General features: G+C 39.9%; 2 protein-coding genes across 3 annotated transcripts; both read right to left on the reverse strand.

Moving 5' to 3' along the window:
* Positions 1–521: 521 nt before the first annotated feature.
* Positions 522–7,215, reverse strand: LOC115683256 (65-kDa microtubule-associated protein 3-like). Of its 2 annotated transcripts, none has more exons than XM_030607723.2 (13): positions 6,982–7,215; positions 5,424–5,513; positions 5,080–5,286; positions 3,877–4,128; positions 3,563–3,772; positions 3,316–3,471; positions 3,041–3,200; positions 2,810–2,961; positions 2,636–2,723; positions 2,425–2,498; positions 2,271–2,345; positions 1,845–2,106; positions 522–1,288 (listed from the first exon to the last, which is right to left on the reverse strand). In XM_030607723.2, exons 2-13 carry the CDS (start codon positions 5,493–5,495, stop codon positions 825–827), a joined length of 2,172 nt encoding a protein of 723 aa, XP_030463583.1. In that variant the 5' UTR covers positions 5,496–5,513; positions 6,982–7,215; the 3' UTR covers positions 522–824. The 2 variants fall into 2 exon arrangements, with proteins under 2 accessions (XP_030463583.1, XP_056160199.1); XM_056304224.1 differs by lacking the exon at positions 6,982–7,215 and adding an exon at positions 6,475–6,902.
* Positions 7,216–8,425: 1,210 nt separating this feature from the next.
* Positions 8,426–11,784, reverse strand: LOC115683209 (protein YLS7). The gene is made up of 3 exons (XM_030607664.2): positions 10,562–11,784; positions 9,859–10,133; positions 8,426–9,481 (listed from the first exon to the last, which is right to left on the reverse strand). Exons 1-3 carry the CDS (start codon positions 11,118–11,120, stop codon positions 8,687–8,689), a joined length of 1,629 nt encoding a protein of 542 aa, XP_030463524.1. The 5' UTR covers positions 11,121–11,784; the 3' UTR covers positions 8,426–8,686.
* Positions 11,785–13,415: the final 1,631 nt, after the last annotated feature.

The following is a 13,415-nucleotide window of genomic DNA, read 5'->3' on the forward strand; positions in this document are numbered from 1 at the left end:
TTTCGTGCTGATTCAAAAATCTGCAAGATTGAAACATTTCTTGTACTGTAACATGTCTCGAGCGCACTTTGAGCTTGCAACTGCAAAACCATGTATCGTCTCCATCACCGTTCAACATTAGTTTCCACAAATAGTTAACCGATGCAACTCGGGCAAAACAAAATAGCTTGTAAACCCGTGTCATCAGCTAGTTATGGAAACTTAAATGTTTTTTTTGGTCAAATCGTTCTATTTGGGCTGTTTGTAAGAAGACAAAGGTAAAAGTCGTTCACTCGCTTCTTAACAATGATACACTTACAGCAGTCACAAGTCATGGCTGAATCAGATGGACTGTACTACACACCCTCCGATCAGTGAGGGTTGTCACCATATTTTTGTTCTTTTGATGCTCGTTCGGTAACCATCAATGTCGTCTCGGATTTTAGCAGCAACAACTTACACATGACCAAGAGAAAGTAATATTTAGCTAGTAGACTCGAGGAGGTTTCCAAACATTTTGCGCGCCGAGATGGCAGTTGCAGTTACCAAACTTCTTTCACGCATCCTTTCTTTCCCGTGAGTTCCAGTACATGGGGAGAAGGAATGTTGCAAAAGGCTTAACAAGCCTGTTTTTGAGAAAAACAGGATAAAGCAGTTGCGACCAAATAGCGACACTAATCAGGCAGGAATTCGACTGTCCCTATGTCTACGCAAATTACTCATAGACCATGTACATATAATCAGTAAAGCCGTTATAACTGACTAATCCATCACGATATTGAAAGGCAATGGGTGAATGTGGAGAAGTATCCAGAAACATCTTAAGATAATGTTCCCTCATACCATCAGACATGGATGGCTGACTTGATATTCGTTCTAGGAAGCACGAATCCAGCTCTTCGTTCTTCAAAAGAGTATTCTATCTCCTCAGGAATTTCTTTGATGGTCATGGTACCGACACTAGAAGGCAAGGACAGAAGATCTGGTGTCATAGCCGTGTGCATAGGAACTGACACTGTGGAGGGTGTGGTGGGAACATAGATTGGCATTGTCCTGGGAGTCATATTCTCGTCTTCTGTTGTCAGAAGAGTCTTCTTTGAGGGAGTAGAAAATGTGTTGCTGCTTGGAAATGCTTTTTGTAGCATCTCTCCGTGTGTTACATTTGCATTGTCCAAGGAGTTAGTCCTGTGGGCCTTTGTTAACCCTGAAGAGGTGATGGGTGAGAAGGGTTTCCGCCTCATGGGTGACTCCCGTTCATGAGCACCAAACGAGTTCTTTGCAGGGCCAGCCACGTCCAACCCTCTCCTACCTATATCACATAAAATAATGAAGCTGAGCTACATAGTGGGCATAAGGAAAATGTACGATGACCATTGACCCTTATACATGATTTTGGGAAGAGCGACAGTCATTAGCCTGTTCTCCACATATAGAAGTTGAGATATTACCATCGGCCCTAGAGAAGAGTTTTCCAAGAGAATGTTAAGCTTGTTCTATTCCTTTGGTCAATCAATCAAACTTGATAAACTATCCACCAATTGCAGGAATACAATTTATTCCAACATTCTATCAGGTTGGAAATGCCCATGAATCAATCACTAAGTAGACAACATGAGAAGTTCAAGCAGTTTGAGAGGTGTCTGTAAGAGATTTTCCAACACTAACATATTTCAAAGCTGATACATGCAAATTGGTATTATTGTAAATGTCATATTGAATGCAAGACTTCTATTAAGAAGTTAAAGGAAGGTTTTATTTATAAGTGACCGACCTCAATGCATCACATCCAGCGTTAACGCCCCAACCCATACACTGAAGAAAAATCACTAACACATGGTAGCTAGCTACAGAAGGAAGGAACTTACCAGCTGAAAAAGCTGCAAAGCCATCTTCTTGTTGATTATTAAATCTGTTCTGAGCCCTATCACTCTTCTTTATAGGACGAGAATGAGGCACAGCTTTAGGAGTTTGAAGCGCTGCTCCTCCGAGAGAAAGTCTTTTGCTGCTTGCGCCACCAGTCGACATTCTAGGAGCTTTTTTCGAAGTTTGAACTTTTGAGGGGCTAGGTTTTGACCCGTATAATGCTTCTTGTTCTGCTATCAGCTGTCCCTGAAGCTTTTTTTGGTCCTGGAACAAGTAAAATTAAGCAGAGTACCATTTGGATTCTTTAACTATATCTCCAGTCTCAAAATTTGTTTGCACCTCTGTGTGGACGTATTGACGAAATATCAACAAAAATTCTTATGAGAATATTTGAGATCGATAAATATATGTCCTTCACAGATTCATACCCGCAGCCTACGACGTTCTTGTTCTTTCTCCTGCTGTAGAAGAGTATACTCTTCGAGCATAGAGAGTAGTCGGATCTGTATAGAATGATTACCAGTTTTAGAAATACAGCATCGAAACAATCAGAATTACTGTTTGAACTATTTAAATACTTACACCATCATAGGTGAACTCAGTCCCTCTTTCCTTCTCCCATGACACAGTTTTCGAAGCTAAGGCCTCAAGCATTGCTATTGCAATGAGATTGAAGCAGTGCATTAAATTAAATTCATCAGGTCATTATGGTAGAGATGAGGAAGGAATTTAAGACAGGAGCCCATGCTCTGAGATTTACATATATAACAAGAGCAACATTTCTTATAAGTACCTGGTAATTTATTAACCAGTGATCGAGCTTTCTCCGCACGTTTAAGGGTAAGATGGGCCCCTCTTCCAGCATTATATCTATTTTCATCCTGAAAACAAAGAACATAATAACTAAGCAATATAAAGTGGATAAACGTCCATCTGTAACTCCAAGGGATGATTGAGAACACTCAACCCTGTTGTACTCTTCAAGCCAGCACTCCTCATCGCATGCAGCCAACCATTTCTCGACCTTTTCAAGCAATTCTTTTCGGCTAAAAGCTTCCTCTTTGACTTTCGCAATATAAACTTCAATTTGTTCAAGTACACTAGCAGCATTCATGGCTCCTGCGAGATCAGTGAACAAAGAGAGTTCAAGCAATTGCTGAGTTGGTCTTGCCAATGTGCTCAAGGGTATTGAAACTACCGGTCTCCGTAGCTTCAATGATATATTTCACAGTACTGTCTTCTTCAGGGATCAAATGTGTCTTCCTACAAATCTCCTCTAGCTCTGACCTCTTCTTTAAAACAAGCTCTTTCATTTTGCTCAACTTCAATTCTTCCAACCGAGCTACTTCTGCTTCAACCTAAATAAAATGCTCATACGTAAATCCATTAGCAAATTTATCTCTCTCTTTAGTGTAAGAAACCGGACACGACGCTTGTGATATATGTAGATAATTAATGTTACTTATATCTCACATGATTTATAGAAGCCACTGAGAGGGCATTGGGCTCGCTTATTTCATGCTCAGAAGCAGCTACATTGCAAGTAACATTCTGAAACATTTGTTGCTCCTCAAGAGGTGTATCCATCAAATTCCATAGCTCCAGCAAGTTAGTTGCAAGGTCTTGAAGCTGTGGACAACCAAACAATTACAACTCCCCAGTCCCCACTATGATTACTACTATGAGGTAAATCTTGATAGGTGAAAGGAATAAAACTTACCCTCTGCATTCTCTGCACTTTAACCTCTCGCAGATTTTGAATCAAAGAAGCCAACTGCTCAATCGTCCTGTTGCTTATATCTTTTGATCCTTCAGCATTACCTAAACTGAAATGAACCTCAGAAACTGTGTGCTTGAAGTCAAGTCCAAGTACCACGCAGAGTGAGTTCAGTGTAGACATATGATCCTGAATCTGCTTCAGGCGATTGCTCTGGACAAGAATTTGGTGCAAGAATATATGTGAATTCATGAAAAAGTAGCAGCCAACACAAGATGGTGAAAGTAGCAACAGTAAATAAAACAAACTAATTTAACCTTCTCCTGTTGAAGTGCATGCAGCTGTCTGTGGAGTTCTTCAAGCTTCCTCAAGGATAAATCACTTTCATCCACAACTACTTTAGAAGAAGTATGTTCTTTCGACCTATGTAATTCATTTATAATACTCTGTATTTGCTCTAGAACTTCAAGAAATTGTTGTCTTCTCTCACATTTTCTCTTCCGCATCTCCTCCAACTGAGGAATAATTATCTTGAGCTCTTCTTTCAAGCTTCCTGCACTTTGATCAGACTGGAATAGAATTCCAAACCGTAAATGTTTCTGGTACACTCAGAAAATCAAGACGAATTAAAGGATCTATAGAAAAGGATTCTCAAGTCCTGGAAAGATTTATAAAACATAGTAGTAGCGACATCCTACCATCCCAGAGAGTCTATTATTGTGATTTACCATGAAATTTTCGAAGAGCTCGCATGGAGCCTTCAATAGCAATATGCTAGTTGTCAACACTGTAATCTTTTACCTAAAATGCTGTATAACTCTTAGTTGGCTGACAGTAACCTTCTGAACTATAGAATATTTTTTTCAAATAGTATGTAGCATGTAGGATTTAGAATTGAAATCTAAGGATTTTATTTTCTATTTTTGGTTTTGAGGGGCTACTTCAGACTTGTTTTTGAATCTCATTATTCATCATGTAGTATGCTCTTGATTGTGTCATCGCAAGATGATATTTCCATGTTATGATTACTGAAATGGAAATTAATGCAATCATGTAGAAAAATGATGCTTAAAGACCCAACAACTAAAAACCCATAACATGTTCAACTTGATTATACTTTTGGAAGCCATTTTTATGTTGGACAATTGTTCCTAACCTACTCCCAAATTACTTTTAGACAATATGTTCTAAATAACTCATTATTGCTCTAAAAGCTTTACACATAAATTCAATTATGAACTTGCTCGAGCAGACTAGTTCTCGATATTTTTATTAGATATCACTTCAACACATTGATGCCACATTTATTTTTTATGTGAAAAGAGGGTAAAATCCCTAAGATTACAGGCCACTTTCACTACACCAAAGTGAGATTTGACAAATTATAGAACTGAGATGGATTTCAAGGTGTCTTGATGTTTTGCAATCTTCACTAGTTCTGAGGTCTAAAAGGATGGAAGAAAGAACATTATTTCAAAATACTCAGACTCCTACAAGAGCTTTGTCAGGACGGTCCTAACCTGCCTTATGTGTACCGGCCGCTCCCCCATGGCAGAGCAGATTGCTGCAAGTTCTGCTTCAGAATCAGCTATTTTCTGCCTTAGCTGAGCTCTATAGCGGTTTGCTTGATCTACCTTTCTCATATATACTTGTAGACATTCCTTTTCAAGTTCAAGAAGCATTTGATCCCTGTCTGAATCCGACTCCCCAACTTCATCCCAAATTATCTAGAGAATCCAAATCATGAAAGAAAGTCTGTAAGTATCTATGCTGACAAAACTACTATCTAGAATAGAAAAGTGACCTCCTTCAACTAAAACAGAACAATATATACGAACAAATCCTTATTCTGTTTAGGATAAACCTGGAGTTCACATAGAAGTGTTCCACATGTCGTTTCCACTTGCAGAAGTGGATCACTTTGAAGGCAAGACATGTTTAACGACCGCTATACCTGTTGGCAATGATCATGTTGACAAGTTACAGAAACATAAATCTTATATACACACGATTGTCAGAGAACTGATAGATTGCAATGGACAGTCAAAACCAGAAAAGGTAAATGACATCCACACCTCCAAAGAATGAGAGAGCAATAAATGCATTCTCCGGAAAGACTAGCTCTTTAAAGCTTTAAAGAATGCAATCAACAGTCTAATGTTGTACTGGGCTGGTATTTGGTTGTAAACTAAAGGTGGTTTTGGGCCTGTGAGGAATCTGGCCTTCCCTACACTTGGTAGCAATGAAATTTTTCCCAAAACAAAAAATTGCTGAACAATATACTAGAATAATATAAGAGGGGAACAAAAAATGCATAACACAGAAAGACCAATCCTTACAATTATCGACTCAATAAATCCTCATAGACAGATAAAGTTTCCATTGCGAAATTGATTTACTAAGTGCAAAAGCTGGACGCTCGAACTCTTTGAAATAGCCTCCACCATACATGCTCAGACATTAGTTATTGGTAAAACTTTCAAAAAACTACAAAAAAGGCATGATTAACAGTCATCCTTTTATAACCCCACTTTTGGATTTAGCTTCAGTTCAACATGCACATCACTTAAGGTAATCAAGTTTTAGATATGCCCAATCTCATCGGATGAAATAAACAGTCAACTCTATGTCGAACGTTCTCTCTCATAGGTGATGCTTATATAATGACCAGTAGATCAATATAGTGCAAAGTTGAACAAATTCCACATAATTCGTCTAAGTTCGACTTTAACAGGAGCTGGAGCAAAATAGCGAAGAAAAGCATTGACTCCTCGGAACGTAATTCAATAAGTAAATTCGATGGAACCAATTCAATTTGCAACATACAAAGCCTAGTTCAATGCAAGCTCTAGCTAGTAGCTGCTTCAAAAGCTTAGCAAGTGAAAGGCATCTGAGAGCTAAATCATCTCCTTAACCTAAAGAGAGAGAAAAGCCGACCATGGAAGGAGAGACTAAAAACCAAGAGTGTACGTCTGAAGACAAACACCGAGGAAACACAAATTGCACTAAGCAGCTCTGAGCTTCAAAGGTTATCAAATTCAGATCTCCATGGTAAAGAGATTACAATAGAACAGCAAGAGGTCTTCGCTTCGTCATAAACTAGCGACGAAATTCCATGAAAACCGCTGAACCTCAAAACGCTCATCATTATCATCAGTTCAGCACGAACTCCTGTCCCGTCCGGAATTTCGGAAATGAAGATCACGAACACGAAATCCGAGAGCAAGGACAGCTCAAAACCAGAGATCAAATTACGGTCAGCTCAACTGGAACTGGAGCTTAACGTACTGAGATCTCCGCGTTCGAGAAATCCGCTTCAAACTCATAAAGCGGGGCACTCCAGCAGGGCGAACTCGTGCCTCTTCGAAAGCTTGATAAAAATGAGGAAATCGGAGAGCGCGTGGGGGAAGAGGAAGACGAACCTCGACGGACGATCGATGCTCGGCGATTTCCTCCGTCTCCAGAAACACAATGCAGCAGCAGCAGTACGGTACCCTCTGAAGTGGAATTTTCCTGAGAAACTCCGAGTTCCTTCCGGGGAAAATTCGCAGTTCGTTCCCGATTGATGTCAGAGCTCTGAATTCCGGGAAAGTTTCTGAGAGAGATGCGGTTTTTTTTCCTTCTTTTGTCCCTCTTCGTATTTGAACTTGGAAGGGGGGGGGGGGAATAAAGGGGACCGTTAAAGAGCGGACGCGACGGACGCGTCGTCATCTTTAATGACGGAGGACGTAAATGAGAAAATCGCAAAGGTCAAATGGAAATCTCGACGACGTTTGAATTTGAAATCGGGCAATAGTGACGAACATCATCGGAGGGTGGGCCCCCCCCCCCCCAGAGGACTTTGAACGCCTCGCTCTCTCTCACGAGCTTTTCGTTTCCTGTTCTCTTCCTATTCCGCGGGCAGACAGGAGGCAATTCGAGCATAGTCTTTTAAAGTACACGGGGATTTGATTGGGATCCGTGGCTGAGTTTGCCGACGATTTGTTCACTTAATTCATCGGAAACTTTTTGATTCCGTATGGAAAATGTACTGAGGTGTGGATAAATTGTGATAATTCATTTCGAAGTTTATGAAAATTACCGATCAATAAATTTGTAAGTACGTATATTCTGCGATCATTCTTCATGAAAAGTTCCGAATCATGTTATGAATCACCGGTCAAATTGACTTTTTCAAATGTAGTACTAACATTGAGCATTTGCTAACGTAAATTAGTTGGATGATTTTATAATTTTTTTTACGTCTATTTCAGTATTTTGTGATGAGAAATTGGAAAGAAACGTTGTTAACAAATGGGTTGAGAGCACTTGCTGAATAATCAATGAAGAAAATTTTTACGATTTTTAAGATTAAGTCTTTCTACGATATACAAAATTGATTTATTTTCCGTTCACTTTATAATGAAAATGTCCTAAAGATACTCATTATTAAGACCCTATAATCTTTTTTGTTAGCTTCTAGTCCAACAAAATATCTACAATCGCCTAAAACGATTTCACGTAATTGGCGATTAGACACCAGTGATTTTTTATTTTTTTTTGTGGAGAGCTATATCAAATACTCACAAATAAAGATTTGAGAGGAAACAATCCAATTTGTTAATACAAAGGAAAAATCACCCATTAAAGCCTGCCATCACAAGACAGCGCGGATTTCCAGAGAACATTGAGAAAAAAAAAAAGAGGATATAACTCATGAGGGGGAGGAACCAACAATTTAGGCAATGATCCTGATGTACATCCAAAACTCCATATCCATGCCGACTAGAATATCCTCCAGATGCTTGCCACTGACTCCTCCAGATCATCAGCCAATAAGTGCGAATGATCAACCCGTCACACTTATCCGACTACAGGGGATAGTCATGAAAGAATACTAGTCCAGAAAAATTTCATTAACTTATATCTGTCTAAACTGAGAACAGAGACTAACATATAAATTACAGTATTCACTCTGACTAAAAAATGCTTTGGGGAGTACACTTTCTTCCCTAGTGTGTATGTTTTTAAAAAGAAGAAGAAGAAGAACCAAGCTAACTCTGGCCCTGACATAATTTAAATTTTTGCGGCATAGTAACCCTTCGAACTACAAAGCTACAAGAATGCCACATTTTCGTGGTAGAAGCTTCAGTCGCCATCAAGCTCTCTCCTGATAATTTCAAGCACAAGTTCATTCCAGGTATCAACTGGGCCAGGCATGCACCAGTGTAAGCAATCCTGTGGAGGAGGCTTTCCGTCTGGACCACGTTTTGTGATCTTATTTGGGTCAGGGCTTCTGTACGGGCCAGGATGCCCGTCATGACGGTAACCAAAAGCCTCGGTGATATCCATCAACCTCAATTTTGACTTGTTGCTCGCCTTCTTAATTGCACGATAAAAGCCTGTCACTTGTTTCTCAAGCATTATATTCGTAAAACCATTTTCCACCAACTCCCCAGCTGCTAAGGGCCGCACCTTCCCAGTGCAAGACCCCCCTGTATTCCAAGCTCCACCCTCATAATGATCAGGTGAATAGGAACGGAGAATGGTTACACCAGTGAAATTAGGGTGCGTGACAATAGCAGAGAGAATCGTTTCAACAGATATTCCAAATGCTTCAACATTATTGACCTTCATTTTTCGAGATTTGTCTGGCCACCATAATTGTCCACCAACAATTTTGTTGTCCAAGACATAGACTGATTGCTTGGCAAACCAGTGGCCAGAGGAAAGAACGACCACATCAAACTTGGGAAGAAATTCCATTATATCTTTGTCAGGGGCATCGAGGTTAAGCTTCACCACGCCCTCTGGAGCAAAATCAATTGCTTCGTTGCTTTGATGCACAAGCCATGAGGACCACATGCGAACAATCATGACAGATGTTGACTTGAAATACCATCGTTGCATTCTTCGGTTTCCCCGGTTTTTGGGGACTTCAACCTGGAAAACAACCCAATTTTTTAACAAAGAAGCATTCCCCTAAGCAGAGAGCAACATTAAAAGTTGCAATTCTCCCATGTCATCATATTATCCATTGAGCCAGCTGCATTTTGTTTCTTTGCCCCCTGAATAGCATCTATTTGTACTTAACAACTTTCTGGCAGATAAAAAACTATGAGATTGGTATAAAGAAGCTGGTGAGTGTTTACAAGGACTCTAAGTTGGACAACCTCAGAAAGAAAGTTTGTTTTGCAATAGCAACTTATCACATTAAAAGCTACTGATCAATTGAAGCAAATATATCCAATTCAACTATTTATTAGCCTAAGCCACAAGGATACAAAATAGGAAAATCAGACATGGGGTAAGAGACTTGCCTGCCAAAGGATGCATAACATCGATTCCATCTGGTTACGTGCAACAGAATCGCCAATAAAAGCTAGTGTTTTTCCTCTCATCAACTCCAAAAACTTCTTGGCATCAAATCGTGGGAGGTCACACTGAGATGGTTTCCACCGCCAATTCTCGTATTCCTTATCTGGCCTTCCATTCCCCTGGCAGTTCTGCATCTGCGTCAAAACTGGGCAGGTGTTGTTTGTGTATAACGGTCCCAGTGAATCATAAAACCAACTTCCACGGTACAGATCACAACCTAAATATAGCATAAAACCAATAATCAGAGTCTAATTGGATTACAGCAGGAACTGCAGGACCACAACCATGTCAATTTTATGCAAACGCGAGAACTCGCAAGAAGAAGATAACTGAAAGATCATGGCTTAATCGACTTCAAGCAGCTAGTTAACAGAAATGGACAAGAGGCCAGGACCAGAACAACAGTGAACGGAGCCTCCCATTAGGAGTGACAAGCTGCCATCTAAGACAGCATGATTTTCTATTGACTTAAGTGCATATGCAAACATCAATTCCTGTATAAGAAAACTAGAACTCTGAGATTGCATGAGATATCACAATCTACAACACAGCAAAAATTCCCGAGATCTAATTCTGAGCACAAGTCAGATAAACAAGAAAGGCAAGCTCTCACAAGAATACGCATAAGATAAATATAAGGAATACCAATTTCAACCGAAGTGTTTGCAGCTGCTCTTTTACCCAAAAGGGTCGATAATGGTGTAGTTCCTGATGCTGAGTAAGCAGAACCATCAGGCGCATCTGACGAGACCGGCTTAGTGATCTCAGTGTTCTCTATGAGCTTATCATTCTTAGAACTGGAATTGCCCTCCTCTCCCAAGGGCAATCCAGACGAGACGGGTGGAACAGGGTTCACTGGATATTCCAATTCCTTATTTTCCACCGAGGCCGAAGAATCATTCGAACCCGTGTACACTTCGGAAAAAGGCTTCGACGAAGGAACCTCGCTAACTCCATCCACGCTCTTATCGACGGAGTGGGCAACTCCACTGTCATTATAAGGAGAGACCGCTAAATCAACTTCGCTCAAGCTATCGACGCCGTAGAAATACCCGCGAACCGTGGAGCCGATGGGATGAGAGACGAGGAGCAAAGAAGCGACCATCAAGAACATGGCAAGCCCTCCGACGGCGACAGCAATTACCGAAAGTGACCTCGGGAACGAACTGATTGCGGACGAACCCTTGGGCGATGATAGCGTCATGGCTTTCCCAAAAGCCGAACCCAATTGCTAACTTCACCCCGAAAGGGGAAAAGCGTCTTCCTTTTTGGCAAGTTAATCCTTAAACTACCCCAAACGTCTCGGCCACAAGCTACATTACCACCGAGCCGCAACACCGCCGCCCGGGATCTTCAAACTTCCCAGAACAAGACGAATCTCCGGCGACATCCAACTCAGCGACAAGCCACGCGAAACCCACTCTCGAGCAAGCGAAGAAGAACGATTTGCTCATAGAAGCCAATCAGGTGAAGAACGGCCCAAGAATCTCGACGCTGTAGAACGTGAAATTCAGAGGGCGGGATCAGATTCGGGAGCCGAGCACCTTAAAGAAACGCGGCGAAGCAATCGATGAAGATGAGGTGAGGTGCGGAGGAGGGATCACGAGGAAGGTGACGCATGGGCGCGGTGAAAGAGAATGCGAAAGAGAGATCGCACGGTGACGAAGAAGAGAGCCAGATGGAGATGGGCTACAATAGGGATCGCACAGCGAGACCAGAGCGAGATTTCCGGGGATGGAGAACGGCACGCCTCGATTATTTTAAGCCAATCGGCGGGGCGAAAAAGGGTTATATGGAGCAAGTTTCAGAGGCCGAAAAAAACCACGAAGGCAAGAGGAATAAAGAGAGGGCCGCCTAGAGGCATTGAAAAAGAAAACAGGTGGTTTATAATTATAATATTGAGGGGAATACTTTTTAATTAAACAAAGGATTATACGCAGGCCCCGGTAATAACTTAAAAGATTATCGAATGTTGTTGGAATGACATGTTTGGATTTTGTTCGAAATTCTTGATATCTTTAAGGACCGGGTAAGGTGATTTCTAATCATGGCTTTTTTACTTAAATATTTCAAATGTCGCATTGTGTCTTTTATTTGACTTGAAATACGTAAATCTCTGTAAAATACTCAAATGTTGACATGCGCAGTTGCATATAATTTTTCGTGATTTTATTTATTATCTAAGTAAAGAAATTCTTTAGAGCCACGATGTTAATAAGAAGAGAAGGGAGAGATAGAAGCGGAGGTAAGTATAACAACTTGTCATGTAATTATTTTGATATATTTTGAATCAAGGCAAGTATAAAGGCATGTAAAATAAAATTTACCAAACAGACAAATTTATTAAAATTACATCATACTTAAAGTTATTATAATATGATGCAGAATTTATTAGTGGTGCGTTTCTAGACCGATTGAACAAACAGAAGTCCAAACGGAAAGCGAAACGGTGATGCAATTAGATAGTTTTTTTCCTATTATTTTAGTATTTTTTTTATGAGTTAATTTTAAGGGCCGTTTTTGTAATTTTGCTATTTGATGCTTATTAACTTTCCTATTATGATTAGGTTTCCAATTCAGATTAGGTAACTTTCCTATTATAATTAGGTTTCCTATTGTAATTAGGTTTAACCCCTATAAAAGGGTGTTTAGGGTTTGTTTTGAAAGAGAACATTATTATCATCAATATTGAATTTCGAGATTTTTCTCTCTAAGTAAGGTTTTGCTTGAATTATTCGCTGAACGCTGCGTCATAATATAAAGTAAACTTTAAAATTAGTTATGTAACTATATTTTTTTAAATTACTTTATAATTAGTTTAACTTATATCATACTTCCCTTCAATTTATTTTTTATTAAATTACGAGCGAATATTACATTCATAGCGATTTTATGGCGACACTTTCAAGACAAACTTCGCTCTGAAATCGTAAAAAATAGGTTATTCCCGTTCCGTGGGAAAGTATTGTGGTGGAGCCGTCACTCACGCATTCTCCAAAGAACAGCAAGAAGCGGCCAAGAAAAATAAAGAAGAAAGCGAGTTTAGAGCATTTCATCATGTCGCCATTATTATTGCATTTCAAAGAGCTGAAAGTACACAATCTATGAAACCCATTAAGATATCTATGCGTACAATGGAGTCAATCAACTTAATGATTGTTCCATATGTTCATTAGAGCATTGTTTCCTTGATGGATGCTTCCTCAATTGAAACATGATTTAATGGTCACTATGTTCTTTGATTCCATCTAGAGACTGCCGTACAGATGTGGACCAATATGAGAGTCAAAAGACATTTGAAAGCGGTTGACCATTAATCCCTTGTTAGATGCTTCCATTGAGTGAAATGAATATAGAAAAAATTCTAGATGAAAACTTGATAGGATATGTAACTCTATGAAATTGGGTGAAACATCCCTCATATATCTGTGTATGTAGTCCACATGATCAACTATAGAAGTAAGGGGCCAAAGCAAGGGTTGTTAATCCCCGACCCCAA

This window comes from Syzygium oleosum, unplaced genomic scaffold, assembly GCF_021117445.2.
Source record: "Syzygium oleosum isolate NSW1041296 unplaced genomic scaffold, Sole_v2.1 Sole_v2.31, whole genome shotgun sequence".
NCBI lineage: Eukaryota > Viridiplantae > Streptophyta > Magnoliopsida > Myrtales > Myrtaceae > Syzygium > Syzygium oleosum.

Excerpts from the sequence above, each read along its gene's own strand:
- LOC115683209 (XM_030607664.2), bottom strand. The coding sequence starts at position 11,120 with ATGACGCTATCATCGCCCAAGGGTTCGTCCGCAATCAGTTCGTTCCCG. Across the intron at positions 10,134-10,561 it reads AAACACTTCGGTTGAAATTG|GTTGTGATCTGTACCGTGGA; the intron begins GTATTCCTTATA and ends TGCTATATTTAG. Across the intron at positions 9,482-9,858 it reads TGTTATGCATCCTTTGGCAG|GTTGAAGTCCCCAAAAACCG; the intron begins GCAAGTCTCTTA and ends GTTGTTTTCCAG.
- LOC115683256 (XM_030607723.2), bottom strand. The coding sequence starts at position 5,495 with ATGTCTTGCCTTCAAAGTGATCCACTTCTGCAAGTGGAAACGACATGT. Across the intron at positions 4,129-5,079 it reads GGCCGGTACACATAAGGCAG|TCTGATCAAAGTGCAGGAAG; the intron begins GTTAGGACCGTC and ends ATTCTATTCCAG. Across the intron at positions 2,499-2,635 it reads ACTGGTTAATAAATTACCAG|CAATGCTTGAGGCCTTAGCT; the intron begins GTACTTATAAGA and ends TCATTGCAATAG.